We start from the raw sequence: 16,437 nt of genomic DNA on the forward strand, positions 1-16,437 counted from the left end.
CATTTTCTTAGTTCCTGCTACTTATTAGTATCTAAAACCGAATCTTTATTTTAAAGTACAATTATCCTTACAGTTTAAAATATGAATATTAGATCTAAACAATTCCAAGATGCATCACAGTGAGTAGTTCTTAATAAATCTGAGACATAAAAATCGCATGTCTCACAGTCTAGTAGAGTATCTGATGAAATACCAGCACTAAAACATTTTTGTTGACTGTCATCTAAGAATCTTTATATGCACTTTAGTGTTAGTATTTTACCATATAAATAGAAATGCACTACCATTCTTTATCTATTTTATGACCTTTTCACACTGATGATATCTTCCAACTTCAGATAGTTATAAAACATGTGCTAACTGATTTGTCTGCTTATGGAAACTTGCCTTAATGTACACTTGGAGACTATTTGAGTAAAAGAGAACCAAATTCAAGACGCATCATTACCATTTGTGAGGTGATTTAAAATAGTCTCACTATTTTAAAGATTTACAAACACTTTCAACCATGTGAGGAATTTGAAATTTTTATGGTAACATGGATCTTTACAGAAATTGCTTTGCTATTGGTTGGTAATATATATATTTCTATATAAGCAATATATATTATAGATATACAAATATATATTTCTTTTCCATTTTCTGAACTTGGCATGGAAATTACTGAATGAATCCAATGCAAAATAGATCTACAAAATGCTAGGAAGAGAAGGAAAATTGGCGAGAGGGAAGAATGGCAATAACCTAAAACTAAACATAAAATGCTATAAAATGAATTTATCAGAAGATGGAGGAAATGTCTACAAATTTGTGAAAATGCAAAAATCTATCAAAGAAATATAATAACAAATGTAAAATTAATATCTAAAATAATGTAGAGATAATGTTACAGAATTTCCCTCCCAATGTTTCCTTACAGATTTATAAATCCAATATCAATTGCAAAGTAGGCAATAAAAACAAATAGAAAAATTTGTTTAAATAAGATACACAAAAAACAGGACATTTTGAAATTAGGCTATTTATGCATTCATATCACTCAATGAAGCTTCAGCCCCAATTCTGAAATACATGAAAGTTATTCTGAAGCTTTGATTCATATAAAAATTACACAAAGATCATGTTGAAATAAAGATTTTGATATGGATGGAGCCTGAGAGTCTGCACTGCTAATAAGCTTTCATCGTGGTGCTGATGCTGCTGGTCCGTGGACCACACTTTGAGGAACAAGGATTTATGCTATCTACAGGAAAGTACACTGGGTTTCTTAAAGTTGCTGGCTTTGCCAGATTGGGAGGATTATTTCTAGTTTCGGATTTTCCCTCCAACTAGTACATGGAACATAGCAGATGTTTGTGAATCTGAAATTCACAACTCCTACCTTTCCTGACCAGCTCTGGAATAAGCAGGGGCAAGAGGGAATGAGTGTGTGTGTACCTGTTTTGCGTGTGTGTACCCAGTGCCCAGTTGTACCCCCATACTTGCATTAAGGGAAAGGTGTCAGCAACTCTCCCGTGACTATCCTAATGTGAACTTGCATTCATCTAAGCACACAAAGTTTAGAGAATTGTCAGGTTCAAATATGCCCTATCTCTGAGGTTAAGCCCCAGCTTATTTCACACATTTCAACATTTTTCCATGTGGATGCTGTTAAGGTTGCCTGGAATTTGGAGATAAGCCCAGGATTAGTCCTGCTTTAAAGTCATCATGAAGCCTTGTTATAGGCCTCAAGTTAAGTTGTTAAATGTATTTCTGAGAGCTTACTGGGAAGAAAAAAATAATCACATTCACTAACTTCGGTGAGCTTCAGGTAGCAAAAACATAATGTTGTGGAAAACTTACCCGCAGACCTGTACCTTCATGTTTCTGTAGGCAGAGGGCTTATGATAGGAGGCTGAAACAATATTCTGTTTACCAAGCTTGCTTTAGGAAGGATATATAAAACAAGAAGGGCTGGAAAAGGGCGTGTACTTTTTGTTTTTTTAATTTTGATAACTGGGTCAACCCTATTCAAGCAGATTTTTAAAAATCACTTTGTAATATTCGTAAAAACTCTATAATTATGAAATATTTTGGTGTTTTTTTTTTCTCTACTGCTATGAAAACTACTACTACAGAATTTGCCAATTACTAGATGGCTTACATTTTTTTGGAACTCTGAATTCCAAGTGATACTAAACTTGTGCTATTAAAATAGCCAACATGCTGGCTTCTCTCTTTTTATTTATTTATTTTTTACATATATAGCTATTCTATTGACCTAGAGGACATAAAATATAAGGCAGTAATATTTGATTAAGTCTTGTCAAAATTTTATTGCCTGCAGCCAAAGGACATTGCAGAATATCCAGTAGAAGAACCATAGTGCAAAAGTGTTTAGATATATACTGAACAGACTGGAAATTGGAACAGAGTTCTGAAAATAAATATAAAGTAAAACATTTCAGAAATAATTTTCTAAAGGAAGCCAAAAGCCCCTATCTTCCCACACTTTAAATTTTATCTGGCCTACTTAGTTTGATTTTTAAAGAATTGGTGAAAAGACTCTGCATGTTACAGGCTTACAATTTCTGTGTTGTCTACATAAATGTATAAGTATACTTTCAAGTATAACAATTTTTAACAGCATAGCTAGAGATAGGATCAGAATAAAAAGGAGCAGGAAAACCGTCTCTGTCTTAGAGGCTCTGTAAACAAGAGATGTCTTAAGATATCTTCCCTCTCATATAATGGAGAAAATAAACTTGAAAGGAATTTTGATAAACACTCATGTAAGGCCTCTCCTATAATATAGGTGGGTAACATGCTCTTTTTATCCTCCTTGTGATAAACCTCTACAGTGTAGTTTTTCTTCCACATCTGTAGTAAGTTACTTGCTTATTGGTAAGTTTTGATTTTTTAAATGTTAAAGCAGCCTTAATTTTTCTAACATGCTATGAATTACCACAATTTGTCTTCACAACCCCTCTGACTTCTGTTCCTTCTGGAGATGATAGGTGGGTAGATGGATGAATGAATGGATGGATGGATGGATGGATAGATAGATAAATGATTACATTGAGAAGATCTCCACAAAAAAGTATGGAAACTTTTTATAATAGTAAGGGAGTATTTGATGAGTAGAAATAGTTGAGAGCAATTACTCTATTTTGCAGTGCACAATTTGCTCAACCATCCAAGGCAGCTCTCCATCCTGACCTCTCTATGAGGAATTACTCAGATAACTAAGAACTTATCTCCATTTTGATAAAAAATCTAAGACACAGAACTCATTAATCTGATGTCATATAGTTAATAGTTGGTGTTAGAATTGTAGCTTGTGTGTGTCATGTTAATTTTATGATTTCCCATAATTCAGGAAGCAGGATTGATGATTCTTAGGTCCACCTAAATCCTCATATTTTGTCAGAAGAGACTTTTTTTTTAATTAAAACAAAAATTTGGAAGAAGAGTCTTTCCTGTTACATGCAACTTTAGAATCATGAAGTATTCTGAGAGATTATAGAACTATTTTTATCACTTATTTCTTTCAAAGTTTATTTTTACACATATTGACAATTTAACACAAAAAGCAATATTCAAAAAATTTAACCTTTTGAAGGTTTAATGATCATGAAATAATACTCTTGACTTGATAGTTTATAGGAATACAATATCTATATCCAAGGCTTAACAAAACATTAAAATAATTGTTATCTTTAAAAATGTCCAATAGAAAAGTCAAAATCACCATTACTATCCTAAATATTATTTTTTTCTGTTATTCTACTTCCCCAACACTAATTATATTAACACTCTTCTGTCACTTACTTCCCAGGTGACATTATATGCAGAAGGATAGTCCATCAAAGTTGCTATTGTACAAAAGATGACAGGGAATTGAAGTCAAGACAAATGCAGATGCCACTATTTTCTCCCCCTTAAAAGATGTTCAATTGAAAATTGCCTCTGAGAACATTCAGCAAAAAATGCTCTGTAAACCACAATTTTCTGCTACCAAATGTTTCCTACTATATTACCCTCAGGTCAAAATTCCACTGTAATAAACAGTTTACCAAGACAAAGTTAATTATGTAGAAAACGCTCCATAGATACACTATCTTATTTCTCTTAGTACCAGTCAACCACAAAAGACCATTTATCTGGTGATGTGCAGTCCCAGATCTTTCTTCCTCATTTTCATTCTTTTATTTAAAAGCAAAGTTTAAAGTTTTACCTGTAACACATTAAATGCTTATTTTTAGCCTGGGGTATTAATGACTACTTTGAAATAAGCAGTCTCAATTAGAAAAAAAAAAAGAAATCAATGTGTTATTTAAATTAATTTTTTAAGTAATAAATTTCAGTTTTAGACACTGGCTTGCATTCTTGGGTAGGGTTGAGTGCATATCTACCTTAGCAACACAAGGCAAAAATTGTTTTGAATCAACTTAAATTACCAAGTGAGTAGTTTACTATTTTAATGGAATGATGTTAATCTCATTTTTGTCATATAAATTTCAACACAAATTAATATTAGGTAAATCATGACTTAGTATTTGAAGCATATCATTCAAGACTGGAACTCTGCTAAAGAAATCTTAAGATTAACACACTGAGCAATTTTACTTACACAGAATTTTTAGATACTATGAAGAAACTGACATTTTTTCTTCAAATGAAATTTCCAAAACTTTAATCAACCCACTTGATTTCAAGATGTTTTCTCTTGTGAGGCATAAGAATAATGTGCAATTAAACTCTTTTACTGCCATTTTTCTTACAGTAAAGCATAGCTCTTTCATGCAATGAAATATAAGGTAGAACACTGTATTCCCAAATAGATCAACATCATTAGAAAACGTTTCTTCCTGTCCACTCACATCAGCCAAGAAAGAGAAACTTTCCTTTCCTTTGAGAACAATTCTCACATTTAGACCAACTATGATCAATGAAGTCCTAATCTCAAGAAACTTTCTATAATTTTATTCCCCTCTTATAAACCACATGATGCTTCTCAGAATGGTAGTTATATTAAAGCTTATGTCAAATTTTCTAATACATACCAGACTTTTTGGTTTATTGTTCAAATATGACAAAATAGCTAGAATTGCCAAATAAAAATATTTGTGTTACTTACAATTTCTAGTATTTATGAAGTGACAAGCACAGACTAGAGTATACCATACTGGTAAATAATAGAGCAGATGTTCCTCAGAAACAAGAACAGATTTTATAAATCTACTGGAATATCTCCCCATTCATATGTACTTACAATAGCATATTTTGCAGTATTTGTTCTGAAGCTGAAAGTAGAATTTGGGGCATTTTGCCAATACTTATCTAATTTACAACAGAAATGTAATTCAAATATTCTTATAGTTCCGCAAACGACACCAATACCTTCTCATCCATTGGCCAACACTTATGAAATCACAACACAGACAAAACCTCATAATCACCTTTCAGATAGAATTAGAAATATCACAATATTCTTCTGGCATTTTTTAAAGCCTGTAATGATTATGTAGGTAATAACAGAATACCATTAACTGTATCTTACCTCTATCACTGAAGTCATCTACTAGAATGATTTCTGCTATCAGACTCTCTGGGGTTCGGTTAATTATACTGTGGATAGTACGCAGGAGTGAAGTCCAACCTTCATTATGAAATGGGATAATGATGCTGGTGTTTGGCAGCCTTTCCAGGTACATCTTGTGCTTACAACTGGAGATGACATAGAAAAAAGCAATGTCAAATGCAAAACTATAGTGTATCTTACACTGCTATTTACTCACTGTGTTATCCAACATCTGTGAAAAACTGGACTTTGTCTAATACTTTTCCAAACAGAGCTTGTACATAATAATAATTACTCTGTTCATTCATGGAATTCATTAATTATCCCTTTCACAAGTGCTCTTAATGAAATAATTATTTATCCTTTTTTGTATCAGGGATTCAGATACTAGGTAAGAAGTGCATTGAAATGTTATGTTCTTATTAATGTACACTTTTCTTATTGTTACCTAATAGTAATGTGAACACTTTTTACGAGTTAAAATTGTTTCCATTTGGCACATGGTTAAGGTTTAGATAGGTTTCCTGAGAAGTTCTGGAAATCCAACTTCTATAATTATGCTTAGTTGATCAGTTTTGGTTGTGGTATGTTTCAATAGCTGGGTAACATTTAAGTTCTACAAGGAAAACACAGTCTTACAATGAAATAAATGAAGATTTAATCTTAAATAAGCTTATACTGATACAACTACATAATAAGATTACTTTAAGATCCAAGCCAGACATTATCACATCTCTTGTGGAAATTTTAACCAGAAATCCCATGTAGCTTTATTCATTATGAAAGAAATCCAAGATACCAAAAAGAATGTAGGCTTTAACTTTCGGCATAGTTAAAAGTGATTTATTATGTGTAATTGCTATTTTTACAATTTATGATTTATTTAATTAATTTGTAAGCCACATGAAGGCAGCAACGTGATCTCAAACCTCATGTCATTCCCAGTTCAGCAGGTCACCCAAGCTTTTTTGAGGATGATGAATTCATCTAAGTTTGTGAAATTTTTGAGTTACTTCAAAACTAAAATAGGATAAAATTTCAATCAGTTATCAAATTCAATGATTTTCCTGATATGGATAACCTGATAACAAAAAAGAGAGTGGAAATCTAGAAACAGGCAGTTTCCACTTAAATGCAGAAGGATCTAAGGCTTCAGCTTTTGCCAGGACACTGGCTACTATTTCGTCTAGAGGAGGAAACAAACCATAGCAGGATTTGAATTATGCTTAGATTCTACCAAGATGTATATACATGCACCAGAACATTCAAAACATTACTTAAAATATTCTTTCCAGTCGTTTCAACACTTTATTTTACTATGATCTCAAAAGGATATATTAAATACTGCTGTGGAGCTACGGATCTACAATAAGAGATGTTGCCTTACAGCTTGGGAAAACATGACAATGTAATTAAAGCCAGCAAAATTAACTATCCTAGAAAATAAAATAAAATAAAATATTTTAGTTATATAATTTGAAAATGCAAACATTTCCTTTTTTATTGTGTCCATTTATTAATTTTTAATCTCAGTGTTTACTATTTATAACAATATCTATAAAACAAGTAGATTTTGATGTTTTAAAATAGGATGAAAAGAATTAGAGAGAAATATTAAAATAATACCATGAAACGGGAGTTAAATGCTAGGAAAAAAAACCTGAAATTCATTTTAGGATCAAACAAAATGGTTAAAAAATATATAATAGCATATGAAACAGTGATTTCTAAGGACGTATTGTGAGCTGGATGCTGTCACATAAAATGCACAAGTCTGGAAAAGCGTGCTAAAGTAATTCAACACACCTTGTTATAATTATGTACAGTCACCCATTCTTCTCAACAAAGCCAAAGACCCAAGCTTCACTATATCAGTATTCAGGATAATTGCACCTACTCATGCAAACCATCATACCTAACAATTCTCTAGGAATGCAACTGATATTCCCAAAAAAGGTAAATTAGTTTTTAATCTTTAAGGTGAGACATTATACATATCATGTGCTTATTAAGAAAGAATTGCACTCAGAGCAATACCCTATAAGCAATCAATAGTGACATTTAACAGCTGTATATAACCTATTCAGAAAATAGGCAGACACAAAAGGATGCAAGATTGATCGTATGCAAATAAGGCTTGCCTTCATAAAAATGTTTTCAATTGTTTCTATCTCTGTGAGCTCAAACTATTACCACACGTAAGTAAAAAGATCTCTACTACTCATTCATTAAGTCACAATGATCTGCTGAGGTCTGACAGAAGCCAGGATCCAAAATGGAAATACAACAATGAACAAAACCTAGTTCCTGAGTTGAAGAGGTTTGTAATAGAATAGGAGATATAGAATGGTAAGTAGAGTTTAATAGGGTGCTATAGGATATTTCAGAGAGCCCCCTGACAGTGTTACAGAAATTCAAGTGAGAGCTGAAGGTGGTCTGCAAAGACAGGTTCAACATATATTTAGGAACAGAGCTGACATGACTTGGTAACTGGGAGAAGTAGTTTAAGGAGGACTCCCATGTTTTGGACACAGGCAATTGATCTTATGAAACACAGAGGGAGGGAGGCAAACCATAAGAGACTCTTGAATACAGAGAACAAACAGGGTTGATGGGAGGATAGGGGAGAGGGTAAAATGGGTGATGCGCATTGAGGAGGGCACTTGCTGGAATGAGCACCGGGTGTTGTATGTAAGTGATGAACCACGGGAATCTACCCCCAAAACCAAGAGCACCCTTTACACACTGTATGTTAGTCAATTTGACAGTAAAGTATATTAAAAAAGAAAAGAAATACAGACTGACATAAAAACACAGTGTGTGAGGGGCACATCTCAGGATTGCAAGGCTTGAGGACGAAGGTGAGTTCAATTCTGACCACGTTAAGGTTGAAGTGTCAAATATCCTGCTGAACACAGCAATTATATATATGGTATATACATTTATTTGTCTTATGTATGTATGTATTTATGTATCTATGTTAATATATATGTTTTTGGCTCAAGGTGAAGATGTGTTTTACTGGAGGCATGAACTTGTGAGTGATAGCCTGTAGCAGATGATGCCAGTGGACCACCAGCATTTCCTTACCATTCACAATCCTGATACATGCCAAGAGGAACCTCTATAAACCTCTATATAGAGGAACCTCTATAACTGCAGTTAGCCAAGTGAGTGCTTTCCCTCATCTCTGAACCGAAACAGATTAGATACTCTGAAGGAAATTAACGCCCCTGGAGCAAGTATCAACCAACGAAGGAGGGAAGGTGGAGAATAGACAGTCCTATGGTAAAGATAACTGTGAGATGTTTTCTATGATGTGTACCAGAGTTTCCCAGCAAGACTGACTCTCAGGTGTCCACAGAGGTAAGCATCTTGCCAGTGTATCTTTACCGGCTACTTTCCCTTCCTGTCTTACTTCCTCATCCAGCCTCCCCAGGTACTTTCTGTGATTCCTCCTCAAAATTACTACAGTCAAACTTGTATCTCAGGATCTGCTTCTCAGGGAAACTGTTCTTAGACATAAGCATATAAATTATACTTCATTTGTCACTTGTCAAAAACAGTCTCTTCAATATAAAGTGATGGCCAAAATTCTTTAAGAAACATTACTTTTGTTGTATTATGAAACTTGCAGTTTGTTACACCTGGAGATATTTTTAAATAATGTGCTTTTTAAAAAAATTATGACACATATATTTTATTCTTTCTTTCAACTTCTTAATTACTGATGATGCTCTACTCCAGGTCTTCTCCGTGCCTATAAAATACAACGATAAGGATTTTGTACAGCATACACATAAAAATAGCCTTATCTGAATTAGCAGACTATTAGGAATAAGGTCACCTCCTTTACATGAATGGGTATAATTTATTTTTTTTTTCAATTAGACCACATTGAAAAGTCACTAATATTTTGTGCTGATAATCATTTCTTATACTGAAAAATCAGACTTGATACATCACACTATCTAGGTTCACACTGATGACTTTGCCACTTCTACCTGTGTGACAATGGGCATGTTATTTGACTTCTGGAAGACTAGTTCTCTCCTTGCGTTGTGGGGCAACGCAAGGGTAAAAACAAATACAAAAACAAAAAGCCTTCTCCATAATGCGTTCATGAGAATTAAGTTACACAATCCATGTAAAAAACTGAGTACAGTATCGTATCTGATACTAGCAAGGGCTTGATAAAGACTATCATTATTGTTATTGCAGTTATTGTTTTTTTAATTGTTGTTATTTTACCTGTCAAGTCCTCTATAGTAGGAGGTAGGAAACTAGGAGAGACAGGAACTGCATGAGGGAAAGAGAGAGACACTTCAGATATGAAGATGAATACATTTTGGTTTCTTCCCTTAAGGTTTCACAGACCAGTAGGCAGATATATAAAATGATTTGACTCAAATGAGACAAGTGACATAATAGATGGCACTCTGCAATCAGAGCCCAAAGGAAGTATGACTAACTTTGTCTGAAAGAATTAGGGAAGTCTTTATAGATGAGTCTGTATGTGAAGAACAGATCATGTAGGATCTTTAAAGTGATTCTAAGGAATTTGGATGTTAGCCTGAAGTCAACGTGAAATATTTCACATATTGTTAGTGATGAAGAAGACAGGATCACGTTTACATATTCCTCCACCAGCAGGGCAGACAATGGAGACAGCAGAGATGAAGCAGAAAGATTGGAGATTGTAATAGTTTGGGCAAAAGATAATGAGGGTGCTGATCTGATGTTTACACTAAGGAAAACCTGCCTCTTTTTGACGGGGTTTAATCTGATTGAATTGTATTTAGTCATTCTACTACTTAACCTGACCAAACAAAATTGAATTTACTCCCAACCTCAGTTACTGGATTCAAGGAGTTGTGCTCTAGATGACTGCTTCTCAGCATTACTAGAAGTACTGAAGCATAGCCAAGGCTTTATTAAGAATCTGTGACCTGTGTATTTTAGGCTTAATCTCAAGGCAGGTTGAGAATGGAAGTATGTTAAATACAAAGACAATGTGGTAATATGGAACTGTGTTGAAGAAATTAGTAAAAGAAGTCAAACACAATTTATACATCTATGGTTACAGATAGGTAGCAAATTTACAAAGGGAAAGTAGGGACCAATTAAAACATTTGTCACATTAAGCTTATAGGAATATGAACGAAAATGCCTGTAATTATTGCATTTCACATTGTTGTGCTATTTTAAAATAAGCATTTGCATAAAATTAACTTAGTGTTTAAGAATGGCTTAGAGATGAGCCATTAAGTAAGAGATGTTACATTACATCTTATCATCAATTTATCTAAAGAGATAGCAAAAACACTCTTCAAATTTTAAATGTACCAGAGAGACAACAGAAATAGTTTAAATTGTTTAAAAAGTTACTTGAGAGAAATGACAAATCATGAAGATATTTTAAAAAGCTAAAAATGTAATGTATAAATATTTTGCTAAGCCATTTTCATTAATGAAAATAGAAACTTTTTCATACTCTTCTATGTTTTCTCCAGACAAAATACACAAAAATTTTCTGCTAATCACTATTGGTATTTGTTAAATTGAGAGATTTAAACATTTTGGTTTAACATTGTTTATTTTAAATATAATGTCATTCCTTTCATACTTATATTAATTTATCTTAATAATTTCATTGGTTTTACCAAAAAAAAGTTTTTTCAACAATAGCAACAGGTCAAACAATAAATTTTAATTGCAGATATATAAGTGCCAGACTTATCAGTATATGTATATTTTTAAAGAGTTATTTGATTATTCATGCAACAAATGTCAACATTTTTACTGTGGATATTTAGCTAAACTTGCAGTTGAAGTTCTTAAGTCCTTCACATTCTCCTCACCATCACCTAAACATTCCTTCTTACTGAAGGCTGAATATTTAGTTTTGTCGACACTGTCAAAACACACATTTTTAAGATTCAGATTCTTGCATTGCAAGATTTAAGTAAAATGTTTGGGTGAAAGTTTTTACATATTTCAACCTATAGGTCATTCTATGAGTTTCTTTAAAGTATGCCTTTATTTTTTGTTTTGTTGTTTGTTTTTCTATCCGCTTATATTCAATCTATCAGGCAGGATGTCATGTTGTGGTCATAAGCAACCCTAAATCCCAATGGCTCAAAACAGTGAATATTCTACCTTGCTGCTTTATTTGTTAACCACTGTTTTAGGCAGGAGAGTCTCTGCTCACTGCAGTCAGTGCAAACTGCCAACATTTTTTACCACAGTTAATCACTCTGCCAGAAGTAAATGAGAACATAGATGGGTCTCATGCTGGTAAATAAATAGCCTGTCTCTAAAATGACATTTTGCTTTCTGCTTGCAAGTCATTGGTCAGCATTAGTCACACAGCACAACGGCTCAGGAAATAGAATCCTATATGGTCCAGAGGAAATATAATCAGAAATATTTGGCAAATAACACTAATGAACACAGCTATTTTAGTCTTCTGCCTTCTTTTAATTAAAAAGGAAAAGAAAAAGGAAAAATAGAAATTACCTGTTGAGACTACATTTAGATTAGGTTTAATTAAATCTGTTTAATTTCTTCATAGACAAAAAGTTATAATACTTGAGGTCCTGCATCTACAGAAACATAGCTGCAACCACATTTTAGAGCTGCAAATACATTTCAGAAATCATCAAGTTTAATATCTTATTTAATTGGGAATTGAGGCTCTTAGAGTTTCAGAAAGTTAAACATAAATTATTTTATAGTCAAATTAGCAAAACAGTATACTGGGTGAACAAGTGGTACAATGATGAGGCATTATTCCTGACATAAAAATTTACAATATTTTTAAAAAGTTTATTTTACCTATTTTGAGAGAAAGCGAGTGCATGCACGAGAGAACAGTGGAAGAGGGGCAGGGAGAGAGGGAGAGAATCCCAAGCAGACTCTGTACTGTCAGTGCAGAGACAGATGCAGGGCTTGATCCCATGAACTGTGAGATCATAACCTGAGATGAAATTGAGAGTCAGATGCTAACTGACTGAGCCACCCAGTTGCCCCCAAATTTACAATTTTTTGAAAAGTATTTGTAACTCACACAGCTAGATAGCACAGAGCAAAGAATTAGAACCCAATATTCCTTATTTCTGATTATAAAATATTTTGGAAATGTCATCGTCATTCTTTTTGGCCTTTTAGATATCTCCATGTTAATCAAATCAACTAAAATTATGTAAAGACTGTAACAGTTTTTTAAGTTTTTTTAATGTTTTTATTTATTTTTGAAGGAGAGAGAGACAGAACATGAGCAGGGGAAGAGCAGGAAGAGAGGGAGACACAGAAGTTGAAGCAGGCTCCAGGCTCTGAGCTGTCAGCACAGAGTCTGATGCAGGGCCCGAACTCAGAAACTGTGAGATCATGACCTGAGCCAATGTCGGAGGCTTAACCACTGAGTCATCCAGGTGCCCCAAGACTGTAATATTTTTAAATGAGGTAGGCAATTACTGTATTAACTCATTACTTTTGTGAAATGTATAATCTATTCTCCATAAATATATTTGGAAATAAACCATTTAAGAATATATACAAATAAATGTCTATAACAAAAAATTATGATAAATCATCATTTGAAAACAGGCCCTAAAAGGGATTGGACCACTGAACCTCTGGACCTTCTAGATCACTAACATTATACTATTCAGGGAATAAAATAAGGAGGAATAATTAAATTGTTAAAATCAGTGATAGACAATATTTAAAGCGGCTAGAAAAAAAAAAGATACAGAATTCCGGAGGAGAACACAGACTAGGATGGTAGCAGACTTCTTGTTAAAAATAATGCAAAATAGTGAGAAAGTGGGGCAACATCTTTTAGGTACAGAAAAAAAAAATTAAGATAAAAATAGTTTTCCTTAGTCAATAAAAATGTATTTACACAACAAAGGCAAAATGAAAACATTTTAAGATATGCAAATGTGGAATAAACTTATTCATCAGAAAACCTGCATAAAAATAAATGTTATAGGAAGTCCTTCAGAAAATTTATACTAAGTGGAATTCTGTATCTACACAAAAAATGAAAAAGTAACAGAAAAGGTAATTATATGAGTAAGCAATAAAACGACTATTTTATTATTCTATAAAGGTTAACTGATTCATGGACAGCAAAAACGATATCAATGCATTTTGAGATTTATAACATAAATTGAAGCAAAATGTATAGCAACAATAGCATAAGTGCCAGAAGTGGAGAAATGGATGCATGCCTTTCTAAGGTTCTTATACTCTAAATCAAGACATATGATATTACTAAAAGGTAAACCATAATAAATTAATATTATATTCCACCAACCCTAAAGCAACCACTAAAAATAACACAATAAAGAATTATATCTACTTTGCCCTACTAAAAAGTGACATGGAATAATTAAATGTGTAAAGAAGCTACAGACCGTAAAATGGGAGAATAAGATTAAATAGTAAAAATAGAAAAGCAGTAGTGAAATGGTATATTTGAGCCAACCATATCAATAATTACATTGCATGTAAATGGTCTAAACGTGCAATGGGAAAGATTTCAAGAATGCCAGCTGCTTCCTCCAAGAAACTCATTTTTAATATAAAGATGCAAATAAGTTTAAAAGAAAATGTACAGAAGATAGAGCATAACACTAATAAAAAGAAAGCTAAGTTGGTTTTATAGTCCACAAAATAGATCTCAAAGTAAAAAAAAAAAATGTGACCAGGATATAAAAGTTCATTTCATGATAGAGATCAATTTGCCAAAAGGACAAACTATATAAAATGTTGCACCTAATAACAGTATCCAAAACTATGAGCAGAAGTTAACAGAACTTCAAGGAAAAAAAGACAACTCCACAATTATAAGAAACTTACTCTTTAGATTTCTTTTGATGCTCTTTCTCCAGTTTCTTAATGTAAAATAAATTATTGATTTGAGGATTTTTTTCTCTTTACAAGCATTGAATGACAGAAGTGTAGTCGTTCCAAGAATTGTTTTACATATTTAAAAAAATTTGATATTTTTGTGTTCATTTCAAAATATTTTCTAATTTCCCTTGAAACTTGCTTCTGACACACTGATTAGCCAAAAATGTTTTTAATTTACAAATGTTAGTGATCACTTTATCTTTCTGTTATCACTTTTTTATTACATTATATTACAGTCAGAAGATATATTTTGTAAGATATCAGTATTTAAAATTCATGGTATTTGTTTTATGACCCGGAATCCAGTCTGTTTTGATGAATATTTTATGAATACTTAAGAGGATATGTATCCTGCTGTTGTTGGGTGGAGTGTTTTCTGTTTATTTTGGGGATTTTTTTCCCTTATGTTTCCCCTTTTTTGCATTCTTTGGGTAATACATTTTTTAGCATTCCATCTCAATGTATGTGTTGTGATTTTGATGATATCTTTGCATAATATTTTAGTATTTACTTTAAGGATTACAAAATATATATTTGTGACTAATATTTTACCACTTTACTCTTTAATATAGAACTCTTATTACTATGTAGGGTCCTTTATACTCTCTTCTATGCTGCAGTTGTCTTATATCTATGTACATTGTAAACCACATCAGAAAATATTATATTTTGCTTTCAACTCACACTTGTTTTAAGAAACGCAAGAACTCAGTACTGTTTCAGTGCTATTTTGAATGCTCAAGTCCTGTCCTCCACCTATTGCCATTGTTTTTCTTCAGCATTCTCGATCAGCCGAGCACACACCTGTCTAGGTTTTAGAGTTGAATTCAATGGGATGAGAATGCATGTGTTTACTCCAACCTACTCAGAGACCGGAATACTCTCAGTAGTCTTTAATTACAAATGTAAAATATTTTTAAAATTTTTTTAGATGTTTACTTTAGAGAGAGAGATAGAGAGAGAGAGAGAGAGAGAGAGAGAGAGAGAGAGAGAGTGAGTCAGCAAGAGAAGGGCAGAGACAGAGGGAGACACAGAATCCAAAACAGGCTCCAGGCTCTGAGCTGTCAGCACAGAGCCTGACATGGGGCTTGGACCCATGAGCTGGAGCTGTGAGATCATGACCTGAGCTGAAATCTGATGCTTAACCCACTGAGCCACCCAGGTGCCCCACAAATCTAAAATATTTTATAGCTTTAGGGATCTTCCTATTTTCTACTTGATTTTATGACAGTGTCCATTGGATTTTCAAGACAATTTTGCATTTCATCTAAATATCAAATTTTTGGCATGATGATGTTTATACTGTCCCTTCATTAACATTTATACGTCTGATGGAAGTTTAATGATTTTCAGTCTTTCATAACTGATAAGGGTAATTGGTGGTTTCTCTCTCTTTTGTTTTTACTTAGAAATACCTGCTGGGGATTTAGAAATTTTATTGATCAATATTATTGATCCATTCAATTTCTTGGTATATTTAAATATTTAAAGCTACACATTTGCCTATAAGCACTGCTTTATACGTACAGCACTTAAACTAGTTTTGGTATATATTTTCATTATCATTCCATTTAAAATATTTTTAAATTTTTCTAGTTTAATATTTGACCTGTGAGTTTTTCATAAAAGTGTTATTTAATTTCTAAATATTTGCATCTTTTCTGCATATATTATTTTGTTGATTTCTAATTTAATTCAGGTTTGGTCACAGAACATAGTGTTAATTTAATCTATTGAAATTTATTGAGCGTTTATGTACTAACATATGGTCCATTGGGTAAATATTCCATATGCAACTGAAAAAATTTTATTATGTAATTACTGAATATAGTGTTCAATAAAGGTAAATAAACACAAATTAAGCCAATTTATTGATAATTTTATTTAAATCTCCTATATCCCAATTAAATTTTTGGTTGTCTTTAATTACTGAGAGAGAACTGTTAAAATCT

At 32.7% G+C, this 16,437-nt stretch overlaps 1 protein-coding gene across 1 annotated transcript in view; it reads right to left on the reverse strand.

Moving 5' to 3' along the window:
* Window positions 1–16,437, reverse strand: part of GALNTL6 (polypeptide N-acetylgalactosaminyltransferase like 6) — a 1,205,642-nt gene that overhangs the window by 658,097 nt on the left and 531,108 nt on the right. Inside the window, exon 6 of the mRNA XM_003984859.6 lies at window positions 5,543–5,709. Coding sequence (XP_003984908.1) covers window positions 5,543–5,709 — 167 coding nt within the window. The remainder of the gene's footprint in view (window positions 1–5,542; window positions 5,710–16,437) is intronic.

Source organism: Felis catus, chromosome B1, assembly GCF_018350175.1.
Source record: "Felis catus isolate Fca126 chromosome B1, F.catus_Fca126_mat1.0, whole genome shotgun sequence".
In the NCBI taxonomy this organism is placed as follows: Eukaryota; Metazoa; Chordata; class Mammalia; order Carnivora; family Felidae; genus Felis; species Felis catus.